Raw genomic sequence first — 19,829 nt, 5'->3', positions numbered from 1 at the left:
ACTATACAATTGTTGTGTAAAGAAAGCCATAGCGTTCACTTAGCTCATTAACTGTGCTTTTTGAGAGAAGCCGACCTTTCTACTCTAGACATACAAAGTCTGGTCAGCAGAGAAGAAACGCAACAGAACTACCTTGCCCACAGTGAGAGCAAGTCACTGCTTTTAGATCTTTCTGGGATAGTTCAGGAAATATCATTTAAATACTTTCAATATGCTAAACATTTAAACACTTTTTAATATGCTAATTCTGAATGAAGATCTGAATACTTCAGAAGAAATACACAGAAATTCTTATCAACAGCTACTTCACTCAGAGAATCGCTAAATTAGAAATATAGTATCCAAAGTGGATGATTCACTAAATTTGATGTGTTTTCCATAACAGGTATAGTTTTGGATTGACACGTTAGTTCATGAATTTCTTTAAGCGTCACCTGATGGGGTTTAAGTTTGACATGTGAAACTTAACCAAGGGTGGAAAGGTTTGGTGAAAAATCTTGAGTTCTTTTGCAGAATATGCTGAGACATGCTTTATTATCCCAGGGTGTCTCATGTTCGGTACCGTGACCAGGGGGTAATGTGCCAAATATCATTAATGTGAGATCAACTAGGGACTTAAATACATAACTGTCTATGCCAAGGCAGTAGCCTTTTGTAGAGCTTCATCTCAGTCCATTCTCTTCTGCTGGTTGTGATTAGATTAAAAGTTGAGCAGGAGCAGAGCTTAGGTCTTATTTGCAGTAACCAGCTTGGCACTGTGGTGCAGTGGGTTGAGCTGCTGCCTGTGACGCCAGCTGTGATGCCTGTGATAGGTGCTGGTTTGAGTCCCAGCTACCAAGAGCTCCCTGCTGATGCACAGGAGAAAGCAATAGAAGGCGGCTCAAGAGCTTGGGCTCTGGCACTCACATGGGAGACGCAATGAGTCTCGAGGCTCCTGGCTCCAACCTAATCCAGTTCTGGCCATGGCAACCATTTGGGCAGAGAGTCAGTGTATGCAAATTCTCTCTTTGTTCCTCTCCTGCTTTCCTTTCTTTCCTACTTGCTCGCTCTCTCTCTCTCTCTCTCTCTCTCCCTATCTTCACCATTCTGTATTTTAGCCTTTCAAAAGAAATAAAAATCTGTTTTTTAAGAGAATAACTATATTTCCTTGACATACATTTCTGGTTATTTCCCCTTATTATTAGGTTTGACTACAACAACCATTCAGTTTTTCTTTGGGATGGGATAGAGAATAGAAGTGTGAAAAAAAAATAGGGAGGCCTCTTATAACTCTTTTATTTTTGATGAAGTTTTAAGTTACAACTAACCCATTGCCATGCTCAAAATGATTCACAACTTGAAGGTCCAATTTCTCAAAAAGAAGTAAGTCTACTAAATAATGAGAAATGAGTTTCCTCCCTCCCATTTTACAATGCTGTACTGGATTTACAATTCTTAAACTTGACAGACCATTTACAACATGGTTCAGCAAACCAGTTCCAACGCAACTCGTTAGGAACCTGCTGTACAATAAAGCACCAAGGAGCTTCTCATTTTGACCACATCTTGAGGGTAAAGAAAGGCAGCTCCCTAGAAGGAATTTACTTACCTAAATTAGCATAGTAGTAAGGAAAATCTCCCAGATAAGATGAATACTGTGGTAGTACGAACAATCCTCCAGGATGTTTGTTCCAAATTAAACTATTTCGTGATATGTGCTTGAATATTCTGTCCTGAATAATCTAGAAAAGGAAAGTGTGACACACCATGAGGATGAGATTCTGATAAGACTAGTCTTACTTAATTCAAGGTATTGAGAGGTGATTGTTCAAGGTATTGAGGTACCCCTTGCACCCTCACTGATAAAACTATCTGTGAGAGCAGAAGTAAGTAAAGGAAAAGAGGAAAAAGAATAATGACAGCCTCTTAGACTTCCCAGCTAACTACAGTATAACCACCTATGCTATCTTGTCTTTCCTTACCAAGAGAATGCTCATTACAAAACAGAGTATGTGAGAACCGAGCAGCAGTTCCAGATGCAGAGCTGGGAGACGTGTCCTCAGGGCACACAGCTGTCAGTGTGGACCAAGCCCACGCTGAGCTGGAAGTATATGGAAGGTATGCCATAGTTGAGAGCTGTGGGTCTTGCTTTGCTTCTTTAATTCAAGAGGTGTATTCCTTTGTGTGTCCTAATTTCATTTTCCTTTCAAAGTCAATCGCAGGATTATGACTACTGATTAGCTGAAGTTCTGCTACATTTCACCTTAAAAGTAGTGAGTGAACAATTATTCGAAACATCCTCCATAATAGGACAAAGACTGATAATAGTCAAGCCAGCTAATTAAGTTCTTTGGATTTCAGGACCTCATAGATCATTAAATTCTACACTTTGTGTCCACCATTCTCCCATCCTAAACCATTTGTCAATTGATCATGATTAGTCTACTTTATGATTTTCTCTCTGTGACTTTCTAACACTTGTAATTACACTACCCACTCATTAAGATATGATTTGCCAATTATCTTGATACAGAATTTCATAGCCTCAATAATATTTTTGTACTAAAAAAGGAGAAAAATCCTGAAATGAGTCTTAAGAGCTTTAATACCTAAATCATCATTTTCCTAAATCACCAATACTTTAATGCAGTGTGATTTTAAATACAGACTGTTTTAACTGGAGTTATATTTGGTAAGGAAATTAACACCTTCATTTCATCTCCTGCAGTGACTAGACAAGAAAGTGAGCTATATTTTATTTGCAAACCTTATCATATTTATTTGCCTTATGTGAGAGAAGGAAGGAAACAGGAAAGTTGGAAGAATTCAAATCTCTTAATTCAATGCTATCTGCATTTCATCTTTTATCCTAATTTTGTATGGCTGCATAGAAGCTTCTAATTTAGGAGCGATTTTAGGAACCTAGCAAAAATATTGATGTTCATTCTTTGTAGTACAAGAGGTATATGTAAATGTTATTGTCTAGGCATTATGTCACGGCTGAGAAGGGTTCTGACACAACAAGCAATTTTACTTTGCATTCTATTTATTCCATTAAAAAGTTATTTGCACTGTCCAAATCTACCATTGATATATTTCTCCTCATAGTTGCTCATTTAGATACTCCTTTTTAAAATTTCCTTCAAAATTTATGTACCTCTGAGCATGTGGATCATTGAAATAAGTTTGGTTATCAAGACACAGAGTAGACAAAGACCGCATTGGGAATGCAACATGTAATCAAATGACAGGAAACCTGAGGCTACCCCAAAGCAGGTCGTCACTCACTTTGGTGGTCTGGGCTCCCCTCTGTCATGGGCTTTTTGGTTCAGGATCAAAATGCTGCTATCTTTACCATGTAAGAATATAATAATAGGAAATTATATTCTTCTGGAACAACCAGCAGCATTTCACCCTTCAGAGGAATCCAGACAGCAGCAGCACAGAGAGGAGTGCAAAATGCACCTTTGAGTCTGACCTCACTCAAGCCCAGTTCCACCTGCTGGGTTCCCTATGCTCACTGGTACAACATCCTGCACTCACTACAATGGGCTCTCAGAGATAAAAACCTATGATTTGTACTAGGACTTTATAACTGCTTTTCTAGTAAAAAAAAAAAAAAAGAAAGAAAAACACCTCATTCCTGTGTTCCTTCTGTTAGGCGTGGCTTTAAATTTTTTTGCACAAGTATGGTATCATACATACTATCGATTACAGGCATTTCCCACATATTCACAAAGCCATGGAAATTTTTATGGATATAATTTTTCCACATTTAGGATTGATGGATTCGTTGGGACTCATACTTGCTGTCAAATGTCTTTCTAAAAGGTGTGTATCAGTTGCTTTCTCAAGTGTATGTATAGCTCTTGTTTTACCAGATACAAAGATCCTCTACTGATGTTCAGTCTCCCTCTGGCTACACTAGTCACCTTCCGGGATCTTCTGCTGGCACCCAGAGTATATTCCCTATTGTAATGGAAAAAGACTTCAACATTCAGAAGGTAGGCCCTCAATTGCAAAGAAAATCAACACACACACACACATACACGCCCACAATACATAAATATTTGTATCTTAACATCCCAAATAACATACTCAGTAAGAACAGTATTATTTTTAATGTGAATATAAGATGAAAAAACTGGCTCCTTATTTTTTCTTTCTTATGTGTCACCTGCTTTACAATGCGACATAATAATACTGGTGGTGGGTTATGGCCATGCTATGTGGCCCCGGCTCAATCTTTTGACCAAAGCAACGTTGTCTCATACACAGAATGATATCATTTGGCTACCTCCCTACAAAGCAAATCAATCACCTATTTCTATTACGTCATTGACTTTTATTATCTCAATAATGTTAAATATCACTGTGTAGCAGCACCAACAAAATGATTTAAATATACATGGTTAGATGAGAAAAGAGGAAAATGGACAACACTTTATGAAACTTCACTAAAAATGTGCTTTTCAAGTCACCCTAAGCTATTCCCCTATATTATTTCAATTCATGACTTCATCTGCTCTCCTTAACGTTGACTGAGCTTCTGACAAATTGTTGTGCAATAGTCTGACAAATAATGGCATTCATGAAGGAACGTGCTTACACAGCATTCTATCATTGCCCCATTGTCACTTCTCAATTTGTACAAAACAAAACTGAACCCCAAAGGCAGTAAGCAAATCCCTTATTCAAAGATGCAGCACTAGGGATTTTTTTTTTTTGAGATTACTTTATTTTTATTTGAAAGATAGAGTTACAGAGAGAAGGAGAGACAGAGAGGACCTCCATCTACTGGTTTACTTTCCAACTGGTCAGAATGGCCAAGCTGAGCTGATCCAGACAGCATCTTTTTCCAGGTCTCCCACAAGGATGCAGGAACCCAAAGACTTGAGCCATCTTTCACTGCTTTCCCAAGCCACAGCAAGGAGCTGGATTAGAAGTGGAGCAGCTAGGGCCAGGAGCAGTAACCTAAAATTCTTGCCTTGCAAGCCCCGGGATCCCGTATGGGCGCTGGTTCTAATCCCAGCAGCTTCATTTCCCATCCAGCTCCCTGCTTGTGGCCTGGGAAAGCAGTCGAGGACGGCCCAAAGTTTTGGGACCCTGCACCCGTGTGGGAGACCCAGATGAAGCTCCTGGATCCTGGCTTCAGAATGGCTCAGCTCTGGCCATTGTGGCCACTTTGGGAGTGAATCAGAGGTGGAAGATCTTTCTGTTTGTCTCTCCTCTCTGTAAATCTGACTTTCCAATAAAAATAAATAAATCGCACGCATGCATGAGAGAGAGAGTGAGAGCGAGCAAGAGAGTGAGAGCGGGGGGGTGGGGAGCAGCTGGGACTCTAACTGGTGCCCATAGTTCTGGACACCTGTATCACAGCTGGAGGCTTGGTCTACTATGCCATGGTGCCATCTCCAGCATTATAAGTTGTAATCAGACCAGAAACAATACTCAGAACCCTTCCATATTGTACCCAACGAAATGTAGTACTTTAATGCTGGTACTGAAGAGAAGGATGAGGTGTCCTGTTTTCAATTCTAAGCACTATTTACAGCTCTAGGGCTGGCACTGAGCAAATACTTAAATCTCCTAAGATCTAAGGCAAATGGTCATTTTTGATATGTGATATTTAAGATTGTTTTTATACACACATCAGTTTTGCTTATTTGTACATGTGGGGAATATTTTGTATGATTTTCTGTTTATGTCATATTTTGGGGTAATCTGAGTTCTGAATTAAGATGGAAACTGAATGGTATCTCACCTGCAATTTTGTTGAGAGGTCAAATCGCTACAATACAATCTTGGAACTATATAAAGAGATTCGACAGCCGCTATAAATTTGAATAAAGTAAATAGTTTTCAGTGTTTTAAAAAACAACTGGGTTGTTAAAGAACTACACGACTTAAATCCAAGGCAAAGATGGGCTTTTCCAGGTTCAGAGATGACAAAAGCTTGAGTTAAGATTCTGTTCTGAGGAATACAACACATCCACTGTTATTACAGGATAACTGAGTACTGCTGACTTAATAGGCAAGAGACTAGGTCTATGCAATAAAGTATACTCCAAAGAAATGTAATTAATGAGATATTATCTTTTATCCGGCAAATTAGCAAGACTGTATATGTGTGTGTTTTAATTATAATCCTCAAGGCTGACAAGAGTGTAACAAGACAGGGTCTCCTCCAGATTGTTTGCCAGACTTTGTGCTGATTCCTGAAGAATTATTTGGCAAAACACACTATGAGCCCCAGTAATGAATGCCTGTCCTTTCCTGGGTATGCTGGTGCACCTGAGCTGAGCTAACACTCGGGACATAATGTCATTTCAGTGACTGTTCTCAGGCCTAACAAGTCCATTCTTCCAGTCCAGCTCCCTGCATGTTTGTCTCAAAGTAGTAGCTGATGGTCCAAGTTCTTTGGTTCCCGCTACCCATGGAAGAGAGCCAGTGCAGTTGCTGGCTGCTGGCATCAGCCTCGCCTATGCTTGGTTGTTGCAGGAATAAACCAGCAGATGGACGGTATCTTTCCCTTTCTCCGTCTGTTTCAAATAAATATTCTTTAAAAAAAAGAAATGCCTATAGTATTTATTTAGTAATTTCATGTCAGGGACTTCATCCTAAACGGGCAGGAATGTAGTCTAAAATGTATGTGGCTGGTCATATGTGGATAAGTACATTTTTCACACAATCAGAAATCAGTAATGATTAGAAACAAAATAAATAGTGAGCAGCGACAGACTGCTTCAGGTAATAGGGGTTCACCACAGGAGGGCATCTGAGGGTGAAAACAACTGAAATACAAGGTCAGCGTGTATTAGACGGAGGCAATCTACTGGGCAAAGTTAGAAGGCCGGATGCAGGTGCAGACTCAGCGATACACAGAAGTGGTGAGAATACCAGAGACCAATCAGAACTGTTTAGGCAATAAGGTAATCATTTATATGCAAAAAAGCCGATCTGTCAATACATATCTTATCCAAAAGCAAACTGGATTCTAAGCTACACGTAAAAAGTTGGTCATGGAAGTACTAGAAAATTATAAGATAACCTGTGTATGCATTTGTGTAATTATGAGCTCAAAAGTTCTTTATAAACAGCAGCAAGTAGGGAACTGAAAGATGGAAACTGCCGCCTCAGAAGACAAAACTGTGTCAACTGGGGGGAAATTTTGCATGAGAGCCAAGCTTTAATTTTTTAATATAATAAGCTCTTTAAAATTAATGAGAATAAAATGAACAATAATATAATGACTATTTCTAGTTCTTTCTTTGTGAGCTGCCTGAGCAAGAAACCGAAGAAAAATGAAAATAAGAAAATGGTTTTCATTTTTAAAGACATAATGACCACCATTTGTGAAAGTGGAAAAACAAAACATAACAAAACAAACAGCCTCAAGTTAATAGGCAGTTAGACTGCTGGGAGCAGCCCTCCCCCCTGCTCTGCCCCCTTACCCTAGATACACAAAGAAAAAACAATTGCCTCTCTCTTTTTCCCCCATTCTTCGACCTTTCCCACCCTAATTAGTGGTTCACATGACTATACATCCGTCTTAACTATATAAACCTCATCAAAAAATAAAATAAATGTATTTATAATCAAGTTCAATCCAATCAAAATGGGTTCTTTCATATAAGCTTGACGAAGCATAAATAAGTTGAATTCAATCACAAGAAAACTGATAAATCGTATGAGAAATCTCAGCTTATTTGCTGAACCAGGAATTTAAAATAAAGGGATTTATGCTAAGGACATAATCTCAAAAACAGTACAATACCTTGGCTTTGAGATTATTTGCCTGATGTCTGTTATGATGAAAACCAGAAGCAACTGTAACACACCCAAATTGAAAGTTAATTGAAAACTTAAATGAAGTGATATATGGGGCAGGTGTTGTGGCATAGCAAGTAAGGCTGCCACCTGAGACGCTGGCTTTCAATATGGGTGCCAGTTACAATATAAGTACACAAAAACTTTTATTGGTTCCCTCTCCAAAAGTTTACAATAGCTGAGGCTGCACCCAGCCTAAGCTGGGAGCTGGGAACTCAGTCTAGACCTCTTGCATGAATGAATCACTGCCTCATGGGGTCCAGGCTGGCAGGAAGCTGGAGTTTAGAGACAGAATCAGGCATTGAATCCAGGTTCTGTGTTCAGGGATGTAGCCCCCTTCATCACCAGGCTAACCACCTGCCCTACAGAAAGACCTTTTAGATTAAAAATTACAATAAAATTTCAGTTTATACTTAAAATAAAGGAATAACTATTTACATGTATGCATGTCATGTCAATCATTGTTTTAAATATTTCCACTGTTTTTAAATATTTAAATATTTCTACTGTATTCTAAAATTCACACCAGAAACACCCTCTACTCCAAAAATAAGTAAATCAGTTCTTTCAGACAGGGTCCTAGGGAGGGCCCTGGTTGAGGACAAGACTGCTGCTGGCATCAGAAGTGAAAAGTGTTTTTCACTGAGAAGTTCCTTGGAGGAAAAATCGAAGGCTACTTGCAACCAGGAAGCTCCTGGAAGCCAGGGTAAGCCTGTCCCCTTCAAGGGGCTGAGCCTGCGTCCTAAGGAGCTCTTCCACCTGGTTCCAGAATGAAGAAAACGCACATGGTGCCTGAAAGGCCACTGACGGGGATTCCTCTGCACTGGGCAGCTGCAGACGGAGAGACGCCCCGCGTGCCCGAGGCACAGCAGCTCCGGCCTGGACGGATGGAATGAAAACCGAGAGAGACCTGCCCGGGACGCCGGTTTCCAGGGTATGACTCGGACTTCTCAGCCTTAAGTGGTCCCAATCACATTCTCAAAGAAAAGTCTTTACAAAGGCACTCATGAAGGCACTCGGCTCATTTTGTGGACACCCCAGCATCACCTCAACACTCAGCCTCACCAGACGATCCCTGACTCCCACCCCAAAACTGGTAAATTCAGGAGTAAGCACTTGCTCAGTCTTTTCTTAGCATTCTGCATTACTTCGCTATAGCCTTAGGCCAGTGCTGTCTGCTCAGCTGCCAAAGGTTTTAATCATCTCAGGGCTTCCATGCTTTTCTACCTTCTGTGTTAAAAAAAAAAAAAAAAAGCAACTTGAGGGTGGGTACCCAGCTGCTTTTCAGATTTTCTGCCTTCATAAAGCTTAACCCTTTCTGCACCAGATGGGTGGGACCCTGACTGACCTTAATTAAACACTGACACTGGTCAACTCAGTTGTATGTTATGAGATTAATTTTGCTATTTCCCAGCGCAACTGAACTCTGGGACTCCAGAAACTGTTCATATTTTTAGAATAGAACAGGATTATCCCTTACTTGGGCACTCTCTTCTTTTCTAAATGAGCTCCAGAAACATGTCCTCAAAGGATGCCATTGAGTGTGAGTGACGGAAGACAGTCATTACCCACATGCTTCTGCAATGATGTAAGATAGAGAAACCTTCAGGGTCAAGGCAATTCATTTCCCCCTGTAGCAGCTGTCCTCCTGATATTCAGAAATGGGGGTTTGCTGGGGCATAGCTAGGCAGGTACGAAACGGTTAACTGACATCTTCGAGTCTGGTCTTGTTACATCTACCAGTTACACATTACCAACAGCCAAGCAAAAGGCTGAGAGGCACGAATAAAGGACCATTATTCAAGTTCAAGAGCCAAGCCGTCTCACTTACCTCTAGTGTAGTTAATACAATCTTCTCAACTGAAGAAAAATAAGCCTCCCACAAGAATTGTGTCTGCTGTCGAAGTGCTAGGATTTTATCCTGATGGATAGACCTGATTGTAGAAGGAACCTGCAACACAAGGTGAACACACAGTAATTGTAACTGTAACACAAAAGATGCATACGATTGAACCAACGCTACTGCGTGAGGCTTTTATTTTCCATGCCATTCAGCTTCATGCATACAAATCTAACAAAAATCAACAACTTCTAAATGGAAGTGTCCTTAAAAATGTCAGGATTCAGCTCAGCGCATAGCCTAGAGGCTAAGGTTCTCGCCTTGCATGTGCCAGCATCCCATATGGGCACCGGTTCATATCCCAGCTGCTCTACTTCATTTCCCGCTCCCTGCTTGTGGCCTGGGAAAGCAGTGGAGGATGGTACAAAGTCTTGGGACCCTGCACCTGTGTGGGAAACCCAGATCAAGCTCCTGGCTCCTTGTTTCAGTTTGGCTCAGCAGTGGTCACTGAGGCCACTTGGGGAATGACAGTGAATGGAAGATCTTTCTCTATGTCTCCTTCCCTCTGTAAATCTGCCTTTCCAATAAAAAAAAAAATGAATGTTTTTTTAAAAAAAGTGTCAGGTACAAGGGACACTGAGAGGAAGCCAGACGTGAGACTCTGAATGCATGAAAATTGTGTCAGCCAAAGTTCACCTCGAAGACTGAGCTGCACGATGCCTGGGACTCAGGTTGTTCCTACAGTCACAATGGGCTCTTCACCTCTCACAGTTCCAGAAACCCTTGACTCTGAATGTGGCTTTGCAGAAAGGTAGCCACAGCCTTGAGGAAAGCCCAAGAGATTCCATCCATCAACGACTTCCAGGCTCTGTCATGCTAGGAATTACAAAATAACTATGAAAGGGCTCCTTAGAGAATATATGAGAGTGTCTCTTTCCAACCTGAAGCCAAAATGATGATTTTCATGAGCAAACACCTTCTCTTTCTCCCTCTGAGTTCAGATCTCTCCAGCCCTCACCCGAATCGAACTGAACTTCTCAAATGACAGGTCTGTGTGAACATCACTGTTCTCCACTAGACTAAACAATTTCACAGGAAGGAACCATGTCCTGCTCATTTTGCTACATATTTTAAGCTAAGCAGAGTAGTTGCTATTCAAGAAATGAGTTGATTGCACACTACCATTTGAAGCCACTGGAGGGGCATTATTATTTTTTGTGGCAGTATAACTTAATGGTTAGGTAAAGGGGCGGAGGTGTCACAAGATAAAGGTGAGATTCTTGACTCTACCACGTACTATCTGGGTTTCCCTGGATACATTAGATAATCTCTCAAAAGCTATATCTCTTCGTTTATAACATGATAATACTGTATTAATATCATAAAGTTGTAATGAAGATTATATGAGTGCTTAACAGTATCTAAGCATGGAAAGCTTAGAGAAGACAGCTTACTGCCAGTTTTCATTATTGACATCAGTGTTAGACTTGGAGAGTTTGATTCTGTTCAAAGCCAGAGCAAGTGCTCAATGGCTGCATGCTAACTTGCCTGGATCTGTAGCTTTGAAATGTGCTTTGTGGGTTTCTGGTAAATGTTCTGGGTTTGCTCCCCATAGTCACCTATAGTTCAAGGTCTATTTCATTTGTGGAGTGTCTATTCTTACGGGAGACTCCTTGTGATTAGCCACTGGCCTTTTGTGTTCACCTCTTTCTGCATGCCTGCCTCCCTAATGCATGAATAATCAGGCAGTCAGGGGTGCTTGGGCTGCAGGATGGAGGCACTGATGTCTGCTTTAATAGGAAAGTCACTCGTGGTGTTTGACTAAGACTTCGACTGAGTTTCCATGAGAGCAGAAGTTTATGGCAGCATGTTATTTGATTCAGGATTCCCCTTCAGAAGAGCGGTGGGACTGATTCACAGTTACACAGAAGCAAAGGCTCACTTGCTGTGGTAAGGTCTAAAACGAGCCAGTAGGACTGGGCCCTGCAGGGTCTGTCTGAATTCACAGCAGTGAAGAAACACAAGCAGGCAAGTATAAACATGAAACCACAGGTCTAGGTCAAAAGGAAATAAAACATACTTAAAGAAGGTGCAGAAATCACATTGCAGATCCTTAATAAGTCAAAGAAAGATTAGGGAAAAAATGCTGCCCAAAAGTTTAATCATCACACCCTTTCAGTATATCAATTATATTTTCTAAGAGTCACACAAAAATTGGCATCTCAGTTTTATTGTGGTCATAAAGAACGGATCTATTAGATAGACGCCTTAAGCTATCGAAGCTATATGGTGCCAGCCAAGTGAGCTTAGACAAGGGATAAAAGACTCACATGCACCGTCCAACACACTGCCCTAAGATTCGCACGTGCAGCTACATCTTGACTTCACTATTTCAAGTGCAAGATTTTCTGCTGCAATTTGCTCTGGAAGATAATTTGTTTAGATCAGAAGGACAAGTTCTAAGTTCTAACGACATTTTCCTATCAGTGACTAATCTTTGTGTCGAAACAGACCGGTAAGGCAAAGTGACAATCTCATTCCAGTTTGTGTTGGAAACTGACGAACTCAAAAAGTCTTAATAAAAGGTCATGGATGGTAGCAGATCGAATGGAATCTACCAGAAACAGATACAGGGAAGCCACGGTAAGCTCTCTTGCTGATATGATGACAAAAATACATGCAAATAAAAACATCTGAGCTGTTCTAAAACAGGAAATGAAAATTGGTAATATAACAAAAACATTTCCCAGAGCAGACATTTGGGCGCCATGCCAACCCTTTGAAGCCATTGTTAATGACAGAATTGTCACTGTTTAATATGATGCCAGCTGTACAGAGCCAGACTGCATATGGGAGGGGAAAAAATACAGGCAAGTTTGGGTGCAAGGGGGGTTAGAATGAAAACAAAATCTTCAAAGTCAAGCCAAGGGGGCTAAATGGTTATCTCCTTTTAAGAAATGCTAGCACCTCGAACGTTACCTAATCTCAAGGTCAATGCTGCAATCTGTTCATAACAAGTTCAAGGGCACCTGGGCACATGAATGGAGAGCTCATTCCTGATGTTTCTCATGTCCTCTACTTCTTAAAGATCTCCTTGCATGAATGTACATGGCTTAAGAAAGGCAACAGGGAAAAGCCCCACATAGACTGCTTTTGTCTGACTTTCCAAGTAATGATTTAGGCATGCAAGATCTCTGGGTGTGAATTCTCCCTCAGTTGTCTTGCACTGATTTCCTCATGAAATCCTAAGACAGTCTCATTACCATCAATACAGCCCTTTCTCAGGAATACCAGATTCTTTACTGAACACCTAAGACACTGCATTATATTTAAGGGCAGAATGAGCCTAAAGGAACAGTCTGCCATTCTTCGGACCCCATATTTCTTCTGCTTCTGAGGTCCCAAATCAAAGAGATGAGGACCACAGAAAAAAAAAAAAACAACAACATTTTGAGAGCCAGGGTGCCCTGAGTTTGCTTAACTCCTTGCCCTGTCCGTAACAGACATTTCACCTCTTCTTTTAGGAAGACAGCAATTGGTTCACCAGCCCACTGACCGGCCAGCAGTTCTGAAGTACAGCCAATGACAGAGAGGTACAATATTCTGCACATTAAAAAAAGAAAAAAGAGCACATGGAAAAAATGGGAAAAAATGTCATTCTACAAATAATTGTGATGCTTGGAAAACACAGTATAATAAGCCATGAAAAGCACTAAAAATATTCTGTAGTATTAAAAGTAAAAACTGGCCTTTCAGGTTGAATCTAAAACATGATTACCCAAAGGGCTTTGGAATTCCTTGCTAGCTAGTCCAGCCCCCTGAGTCTTTCCTGACTAGAGTCTCTCTCTCCCCAGGCAGCTCTTGAGCCATTCAAACCTTCTCAGGGGCTGATCTTGTTAATATGCCTCCTTAAGGAAACACCCGCTCAGGCACCCACACCGGCTGGATTACTAGAGTAATAACACTAACCACACAAGCCCACCCCAGGCAGCTCTCTATTTCTGAAAATCCATGTGAAGGCAAACGTAGGAGAAAGGAATATAACATTGCACGGTTGTATAAAAACTCTCTGGCTTCTAAATTTCTAAAAATGTTGGCGACGGAAGGTAGTGAAGATTCACCTCCTCTTATCATCCGAACTCATGCTCTTCAACTGCCAAGTCTCCTTCCCAGACTATATACTCCATGCACCTGGGCAGATTTTGCATTGGAAAGTGAGTGATATCATATTAAATGACTTCATATTCCCCATGACACAGGCAATTTTCTCTCGATAAGATTTCTTTTATACAGCTGACCTTTTGGATTCATCTTCCTTGCAAGTGTGGACAGGGGCAACCGTAATCTGCTGATCTGTTGAAGGCCACAGCCCCTTGCTTACCTGTAATAACAATCTCTCATCGCCTATGATGGCAGCTTGGTTCCAATTAATCACTTCAGAGAATGGCAACTCCCATCCATTGCTGAGCATCACAGGGACGCAGGCAGCCTGAGAAAAGAAGGGACCCCGTGAGTGAGAGGAAAGCAGAAGTGCAATGGTTGCAATCAGATTGAATGAATCCAATTGCTGGCCTTCCCTGGCATTGCATGGCTGCTGCACTGCTTGGGCCAGAGGGAGAGTACGCATTTAGGAGTAACCACGTTACATAAAGGCTGTATATCTGGACTAGGTCTTAATATTTGCAAATGTTGCCCTAGAATGCTAAGACCCTAATTCTATTCTAGTACATGCTTTGCTTGACCTTACTTTCATTGAAATGACTTGCCTCTTGGCAGAAGTTTTATTGATGCAAAAAAAGCTTCCACCAACAAAATTCAAACATAAAATCAACCTTGAATACAAACGGTTTTGACTATGTAACTGCCGCGCATTCACGAGCACGGCAGTTTACTCAATGTCACGAACAGCAGAACGCGCCCAACATTCCAAGGAGGCATTAGGTGGACTTACCAGGTTGTTCACCTTTCCTTCACTATGCCAACCCCTGAAGCCAGGCCTGGCTCCCTTCAGTCTGCATTGGCCACAGCCCAATCCTATCAACTATCAGCACGGGGCCCTGGCAGCCAAGAAAAACCGGGCTCATGACAAAAACTGGTTCCCAACAGCCAATACCAAGTAACATGTGAGAAGGCTACAGGGACATTAGTGACGGTCTGCTTTGCAGAACACCGAAGCCTCTGGTCAGGACTTGCAAGGGCAGGAAGTTCTTCTGTAGGAGAAGATGGAAGGTTCCGGTATGTGGGGGACGACAGGGACTGAAATGTTTGAAGTCTTGCCGCAAAGGCACAGATACAGGCAAGGTGGCAAGGAAGAAAGAACCTAGCCAGCAGGGCCTGAGGAGTGCAGGAGGAGAGGCAGGGAGGCAGCATGCCTTCTCTTTGCAATCACTGGTTATAACTTCCTGGTGGGTACTCTCTTTCTGCAGTCAGGCTGATGTGCAGAGATTCTTATGCAGGCTCCAGGGCTAGCACCATTGAATTGCAAGGCCTTGCAATAGCTGAAACACATATGCACCACCACCTTCCGGGAGTGTTGACAAGACACCATTTGCATTGCCCTTGAGATTGGCTTCCAGGGCCTCTTCCGAGGAGCCCAGGCTAGGTCTTGGTGGGCCAGGTTGGCAATCAGGCCTGCCTTCTGTTTGTAAACATGTCCACAAAGAGCCTGCCTTCCCTAGTGGCCAAGCCATTATATATCCTGAGGTTGCAAAGGCAAGGAGTTAACCCTCACTCCACTCTCCATAGCTCAAACAGGTTTCAGACTCTACTGGGGAAAATGTCAGACTCTTCAAGGGAATGACAACTTCTACTCTAAGAGAGATGGGAAGGTCTGTTCCCCGCCCCACCATCTGACTTCAATCCTCAGCTCTCTCCTGGGGACATCTCAGGGGTCTCTTACCTGCAGAGCCTCCAGGAATCTGAAGGACCCAAGCCTGCGACCACGAGGAACCAGACAGAAAGTGGCATTGTGCAGCATTTCGCGATAATCATACCTGTGGAGAGAGCGGGCAGTCAGCAGAGGAGGGCTTGCTGGCAGGTTCAGGACTAGCGGGCACACACCTGTGCAGATTTTCACCTTTCCATTCACCAGGGCAGGGAGGGAAGTGTTGTTGCACAAAAGAGAACAAACGTGAACTGATTGTTGCACACGGTCTCGGGGATTTCTCAGCCGTATTGTACACAGACAAGTGTGATGGTTCCAGTCAAAATTTGGCTGGCCCAGTCTTTCCTTCCCAAACCAGACTGTTGTGTCCAGAATAAATATGGGGCCCCTGACAGGCTCAAGAGGAGAAAAAAAAAAAAAGAAGTTAATGGTGCTGCTACCATTGCTCCACTTTTTGTCTTTCAGGTAAAGCCATTCAGCGACCTAAGCTCTACAATAAAGTATTAAAAATAACTTGGGGGGCCCGGCGGCATGGCCTAGTGGCTAAAGTCCTCGCCTTGAACAAGCCGGGATCCCATATGGGCGCCGGTTCTAATCCCAGCAGCTCCACTTCCCATTCAGCTCCCTGCTTGTGGCCTAGGAAAGCAGTCGAGGACAGCCCAAAGTTTTGGGATCCTGTACCCATGTGGGAGACCTGGAGGAGGTTCGAGGTGCATCAGCGCAGTACCGGCCGTTGCCTTCACTTGGGGAGTGAATCATCGGACGGAGGATCTTCCTCTCTGTCTCTCCTCTCTGTATATCTGACTTTGTAATAAAAATAAATAAACCTTAAAAAAAATAATAACTTGGGGTACTCCACCAGAAGTGCAAGAGTTTGTGTTCTCCTTCTAGCTGGGATTTCTGCATTTAACCAAGCACATTCAGCTACCACAGCCAGTGGACTCCGACAAGAACGGCTGACATGACTTTCAGGAGAACCAGCAGGTGAGAGACAAGCTACGCAGCTCCAGAAAAGGAAAGAGCAATAGCAAGAAAAGAGATGCTGGAGGCACACGACACGGGCGGAACGGCTGCTTCTTTGCCAGGATGCTTTACACTCTGCATTTTCAGAAAACACAAAATGCGTATCAGCGTCACCGGGCTTTTGGTACCCGGGAGGTTTAGAAAACAGACAAAACATGTTCATGGTGCTTCAGGACTATCACTTTAAAAGTGATGATCACAAACACATGCACTTTCAAGTTCATTATCAGTTTGAAAAAACTTGGGAAACTAAATATTACTCCTGTGCTGTGAAGGCCTCGACTCTCAGCGCCAAGATAAAATCACTCTCATTTTTCAAGAGCTTCCAATGCTGAGCAGACAGGTGTGACTTTGACAGTAGCATATGTCACCAGCATTTTTTGACTCTAATAGTCTAATTTAATCACCGCCTGAAGGCACAGGATTCTTACCTTCTCTTTTTGGGATGTTGATATATACATTTATATTTTTAAAGTCCACATCTATTTTTATACTCGCATACAAACTAGGCATATGGGAGTAAGCCAATTTTCAATTATAAACCCGTCATTAAGAAGAGACATCACGCAAAGGACCATTTGCTTAAACAAGTGCGTACAACTAATTTGCACAAGAAAAGGTCACTGTGAATAGATTAAGATTATCTCCACTGAGAATAAAAAAAAACCTTTGCTGCATTAATTAAACTGCAAAATAGACTTCAAAGGAGAACAGATTTTAGAAGGTGCAAATTTAGCTAAATAAAATATATTGTATTTTGATACCAATGGCTTTTACTTCTTCATCAAATATAGAAAATAGCTGATAACTATCTCCAAATTGCATTGTTGATAATGTTTGAATCCCTAAGAGAATGAGAATGTGGAAATGTGTCACATACACACTCACACACACACACACACACCAAGTTTAAACTGATTATTTTTTAAATATAGGAAGGTTGGATATACTTCAGACCACAGCAAGGTTTAATAAATGCTCAAAATAGAAACCTCTGCAGAAGTATCACAGAAGGTCCCACATGCTCATCATTAGGCTGCTAAAAATGTAAAATCCCATTAATGTTCTGGATTGCAACAAGTCGCAAAGTTGCCAGCTGAAAATTACTTTAGGGAAAAGGTAGATGGAGGAGAAGGAAAAAAATGTGACAGGAAAATTCAAATGACAGCTATACTAGGGTGCTGACTTCGAAAGGCTCACACAGAGGGATGAGTTGCTGATATAGCAAATGGAGCTGACCTGCTGGGAGCATCTATCCATCTCTGAGAAAGGGAACGGCAGGTACAGGAAAGAGCGCCTTTGCAGGAGGCACACCTGGCAGGTAGAATGGCTCCCATCAGTTTTCTGAGTCTCAGGGTCTCCCTCTGTAGAATGGGCTTGGGTTTTCACTTACATTACCCTCTATGTGATTGTCTGATGATGAAGGAATGTCCTTTGAGTCTCCCATGCTTACAAGCTCTCCACACCACTGGTGTATGGATCTATACCATATATATGGGAAATGCATGCTACGAAAACACGGTGCATGGATGCAAGGCTCTTGGGCACCAAAGTAAATCTATCTATTAATTTCCACTTCTGTGAATTATACTTACAATGATTACTTTTCTTCAGATTTCTAAACACACCCAGTTAATGAAATGGTCTCTCTCATGAGCTCTGTGGACAGCGAATCTATGAATGACTGGTGTGTCTGAACTAACGGAGCAAGGACACCCTACAAGTGGGGCAGACAATGGTTCTGGTTGGGTCCTGTGTCTGGGGCCTTCTCACCCACCCACTGTGACTCTATCCTACTCCACATGCAACCGCTTATAGATATTCAAATTCATCCCTTTAACTGGTCTTTTTTTCCAGAAACACTATGTCTCTGACACTGTTCCATCCCTATGGATGAAGGGCAATGAATTTTTTTTTCTGTTTTTGGTTATTGCATCTACTCAAGAATCACTTGACGATCAGAGAAGCTGACTGAGGGAAGAATACACCAAGGAAATACCCGCATTACATGAAGAGATTCTGGAAGTCCAGCCTTCCAGAACTGTGCTGTCATGCTCTTCAGCAAACAATTTCATGATTCAAAGTAATGTAAAGAATTTGGGAAATGGTCTAAGGGAATCACAGCAAACAGAAATGTCCACTCAAGTTCACCTAAACAGTCTATGGCAACGGAGTCATGCTCTGTTCCATCCCCTGCCCCACCAGCTCCACAATGCAATTCTGAAGCCTGGATGTCCTGTCCCTCCGGCTCCAAGAACATGGAAAAGACAACTCAGATACAGAGAGAGAGAGAGAAAGAGAGAGAGCACTTGCAATCATATATCTGATAAGGGACTTTTATCTAGAATATACAAAGAACTCTTCCGACTCAACAATAAAGAGACAAATGACCCAAATTAAAAACTAAAAATTTGAACAGACACTTTCCAAAGAATATCTAGTGAATGCCAATGAGCACAGAAAAAGATTCTAAACATCATTCGTCATTAGGGAAACGCAAATCGCAGCTAAAATGAGACACCACTTTCTACCCACCAGGATGCTAGGAGCAAAAAGAAAGATACAAGAAATTAGCATCCCTCATCCGCTGTGGGTAGAAGGTGAAGTGGTGCAGCCACTTTGGAAAATAGTCTGGCACTTCCCTTTCAAGCCAAAAATGGAGTTACCATATAACCTAGAAATTGGACTCTGAGGCATTTATCTCAGAGAAATGAAAACTGATTTATGTGTAAGAACTTGGCCTCAAATGTTCACAGCAGTTTTATCTGTAATAGCCCCAAAATGGAAACCACTCAAATATAGTGAATGATGCAACCAACTGTAGAAGCTTCCACAGCCCAAAGCACTTCTCAGTAATGAAACTGAAAACTACTGATAGACACAAGCTCAAGGAAATCACGTGGACTCAAAAAGCCAACATCCACAGAGTAAATGCTGCATTATTCTGTTGACAAAACTTCCATGAGATGACATAATTATGGGGTGGAGAACAGATCAGTGGTGACTACTGGTGTGGAGGGGGGCCAAAATGTCGAGGAGACTTGACAAGTCATATGGAGGAACAAGACTCTCTACCACTGTCTGTACCTACAATGGCATCATGCACTTAAATAGCAGAATGATGGACCTGTGACTGCTGTTGAAGGACGACTCCAGTGTAATAATTGAGCGGAAATCAGTCGGGGGAGGGAGGAGTGGGAAGGGTGGTAGGGGCAAACCATGAGTCTATGGAACTCTAACATGAGAAACAAACAAAAAATATACATACATATA

General features: G+C 41.9%; 1 protein-coding gene across 1 annotated transcript in view; it reads right to left on the bottom strand.

Moving 5' to 3' along the window:
• EXT1 (exostosin glycosyltransferase 1) overlaps positions 1–19,829 on the bottom strand; it is a 267,779-nt gene that overhangs the window by 20,442 nt on the left and 227,508 nt on the right. The window contains exons 2-5 of the mRNA XM_004580696.2: positions 15,549–15,642; positions 14,031–14,138; positions 9,641–9,760; positions 1,589–1,721 (exon numbers count right to left, since the gene is read on the bottom strand). Of these exons, the coding sequence (XP_004580753.2) occupies positions 1,589–1,721; positions 9,641–9,760; positions 14,031–14,138; positions 15,549–15,642 (455 nt within the window). The remainder of the gene's footprint in view (positions 1–1,588; positions 1,722–9,640; positions 9,761–14,030; positions 14,139–15,548; positions 15,643–19,829) is intronic.

The sequence above is a fragment of the Ochotona princeps genome, chromosome 9 (assembly GCF_030435755.1).
Source record: "Ochotona princeps isolate mOchPri1 chromosome 9, mOchPri1.hap1, whole genome shotgun sequence".
In the NCBI taxonomy this organism is placed as follows: domain Eukaryota; kingdom Metazoa; phylum Chordata; class Mammalia; order Lagomorpha; family Ochotonidae; genus Ochotona; species Ochotona princeps.
This window is presented reverse-complemented; position numbering and strand designations above follow the sequence as displayed.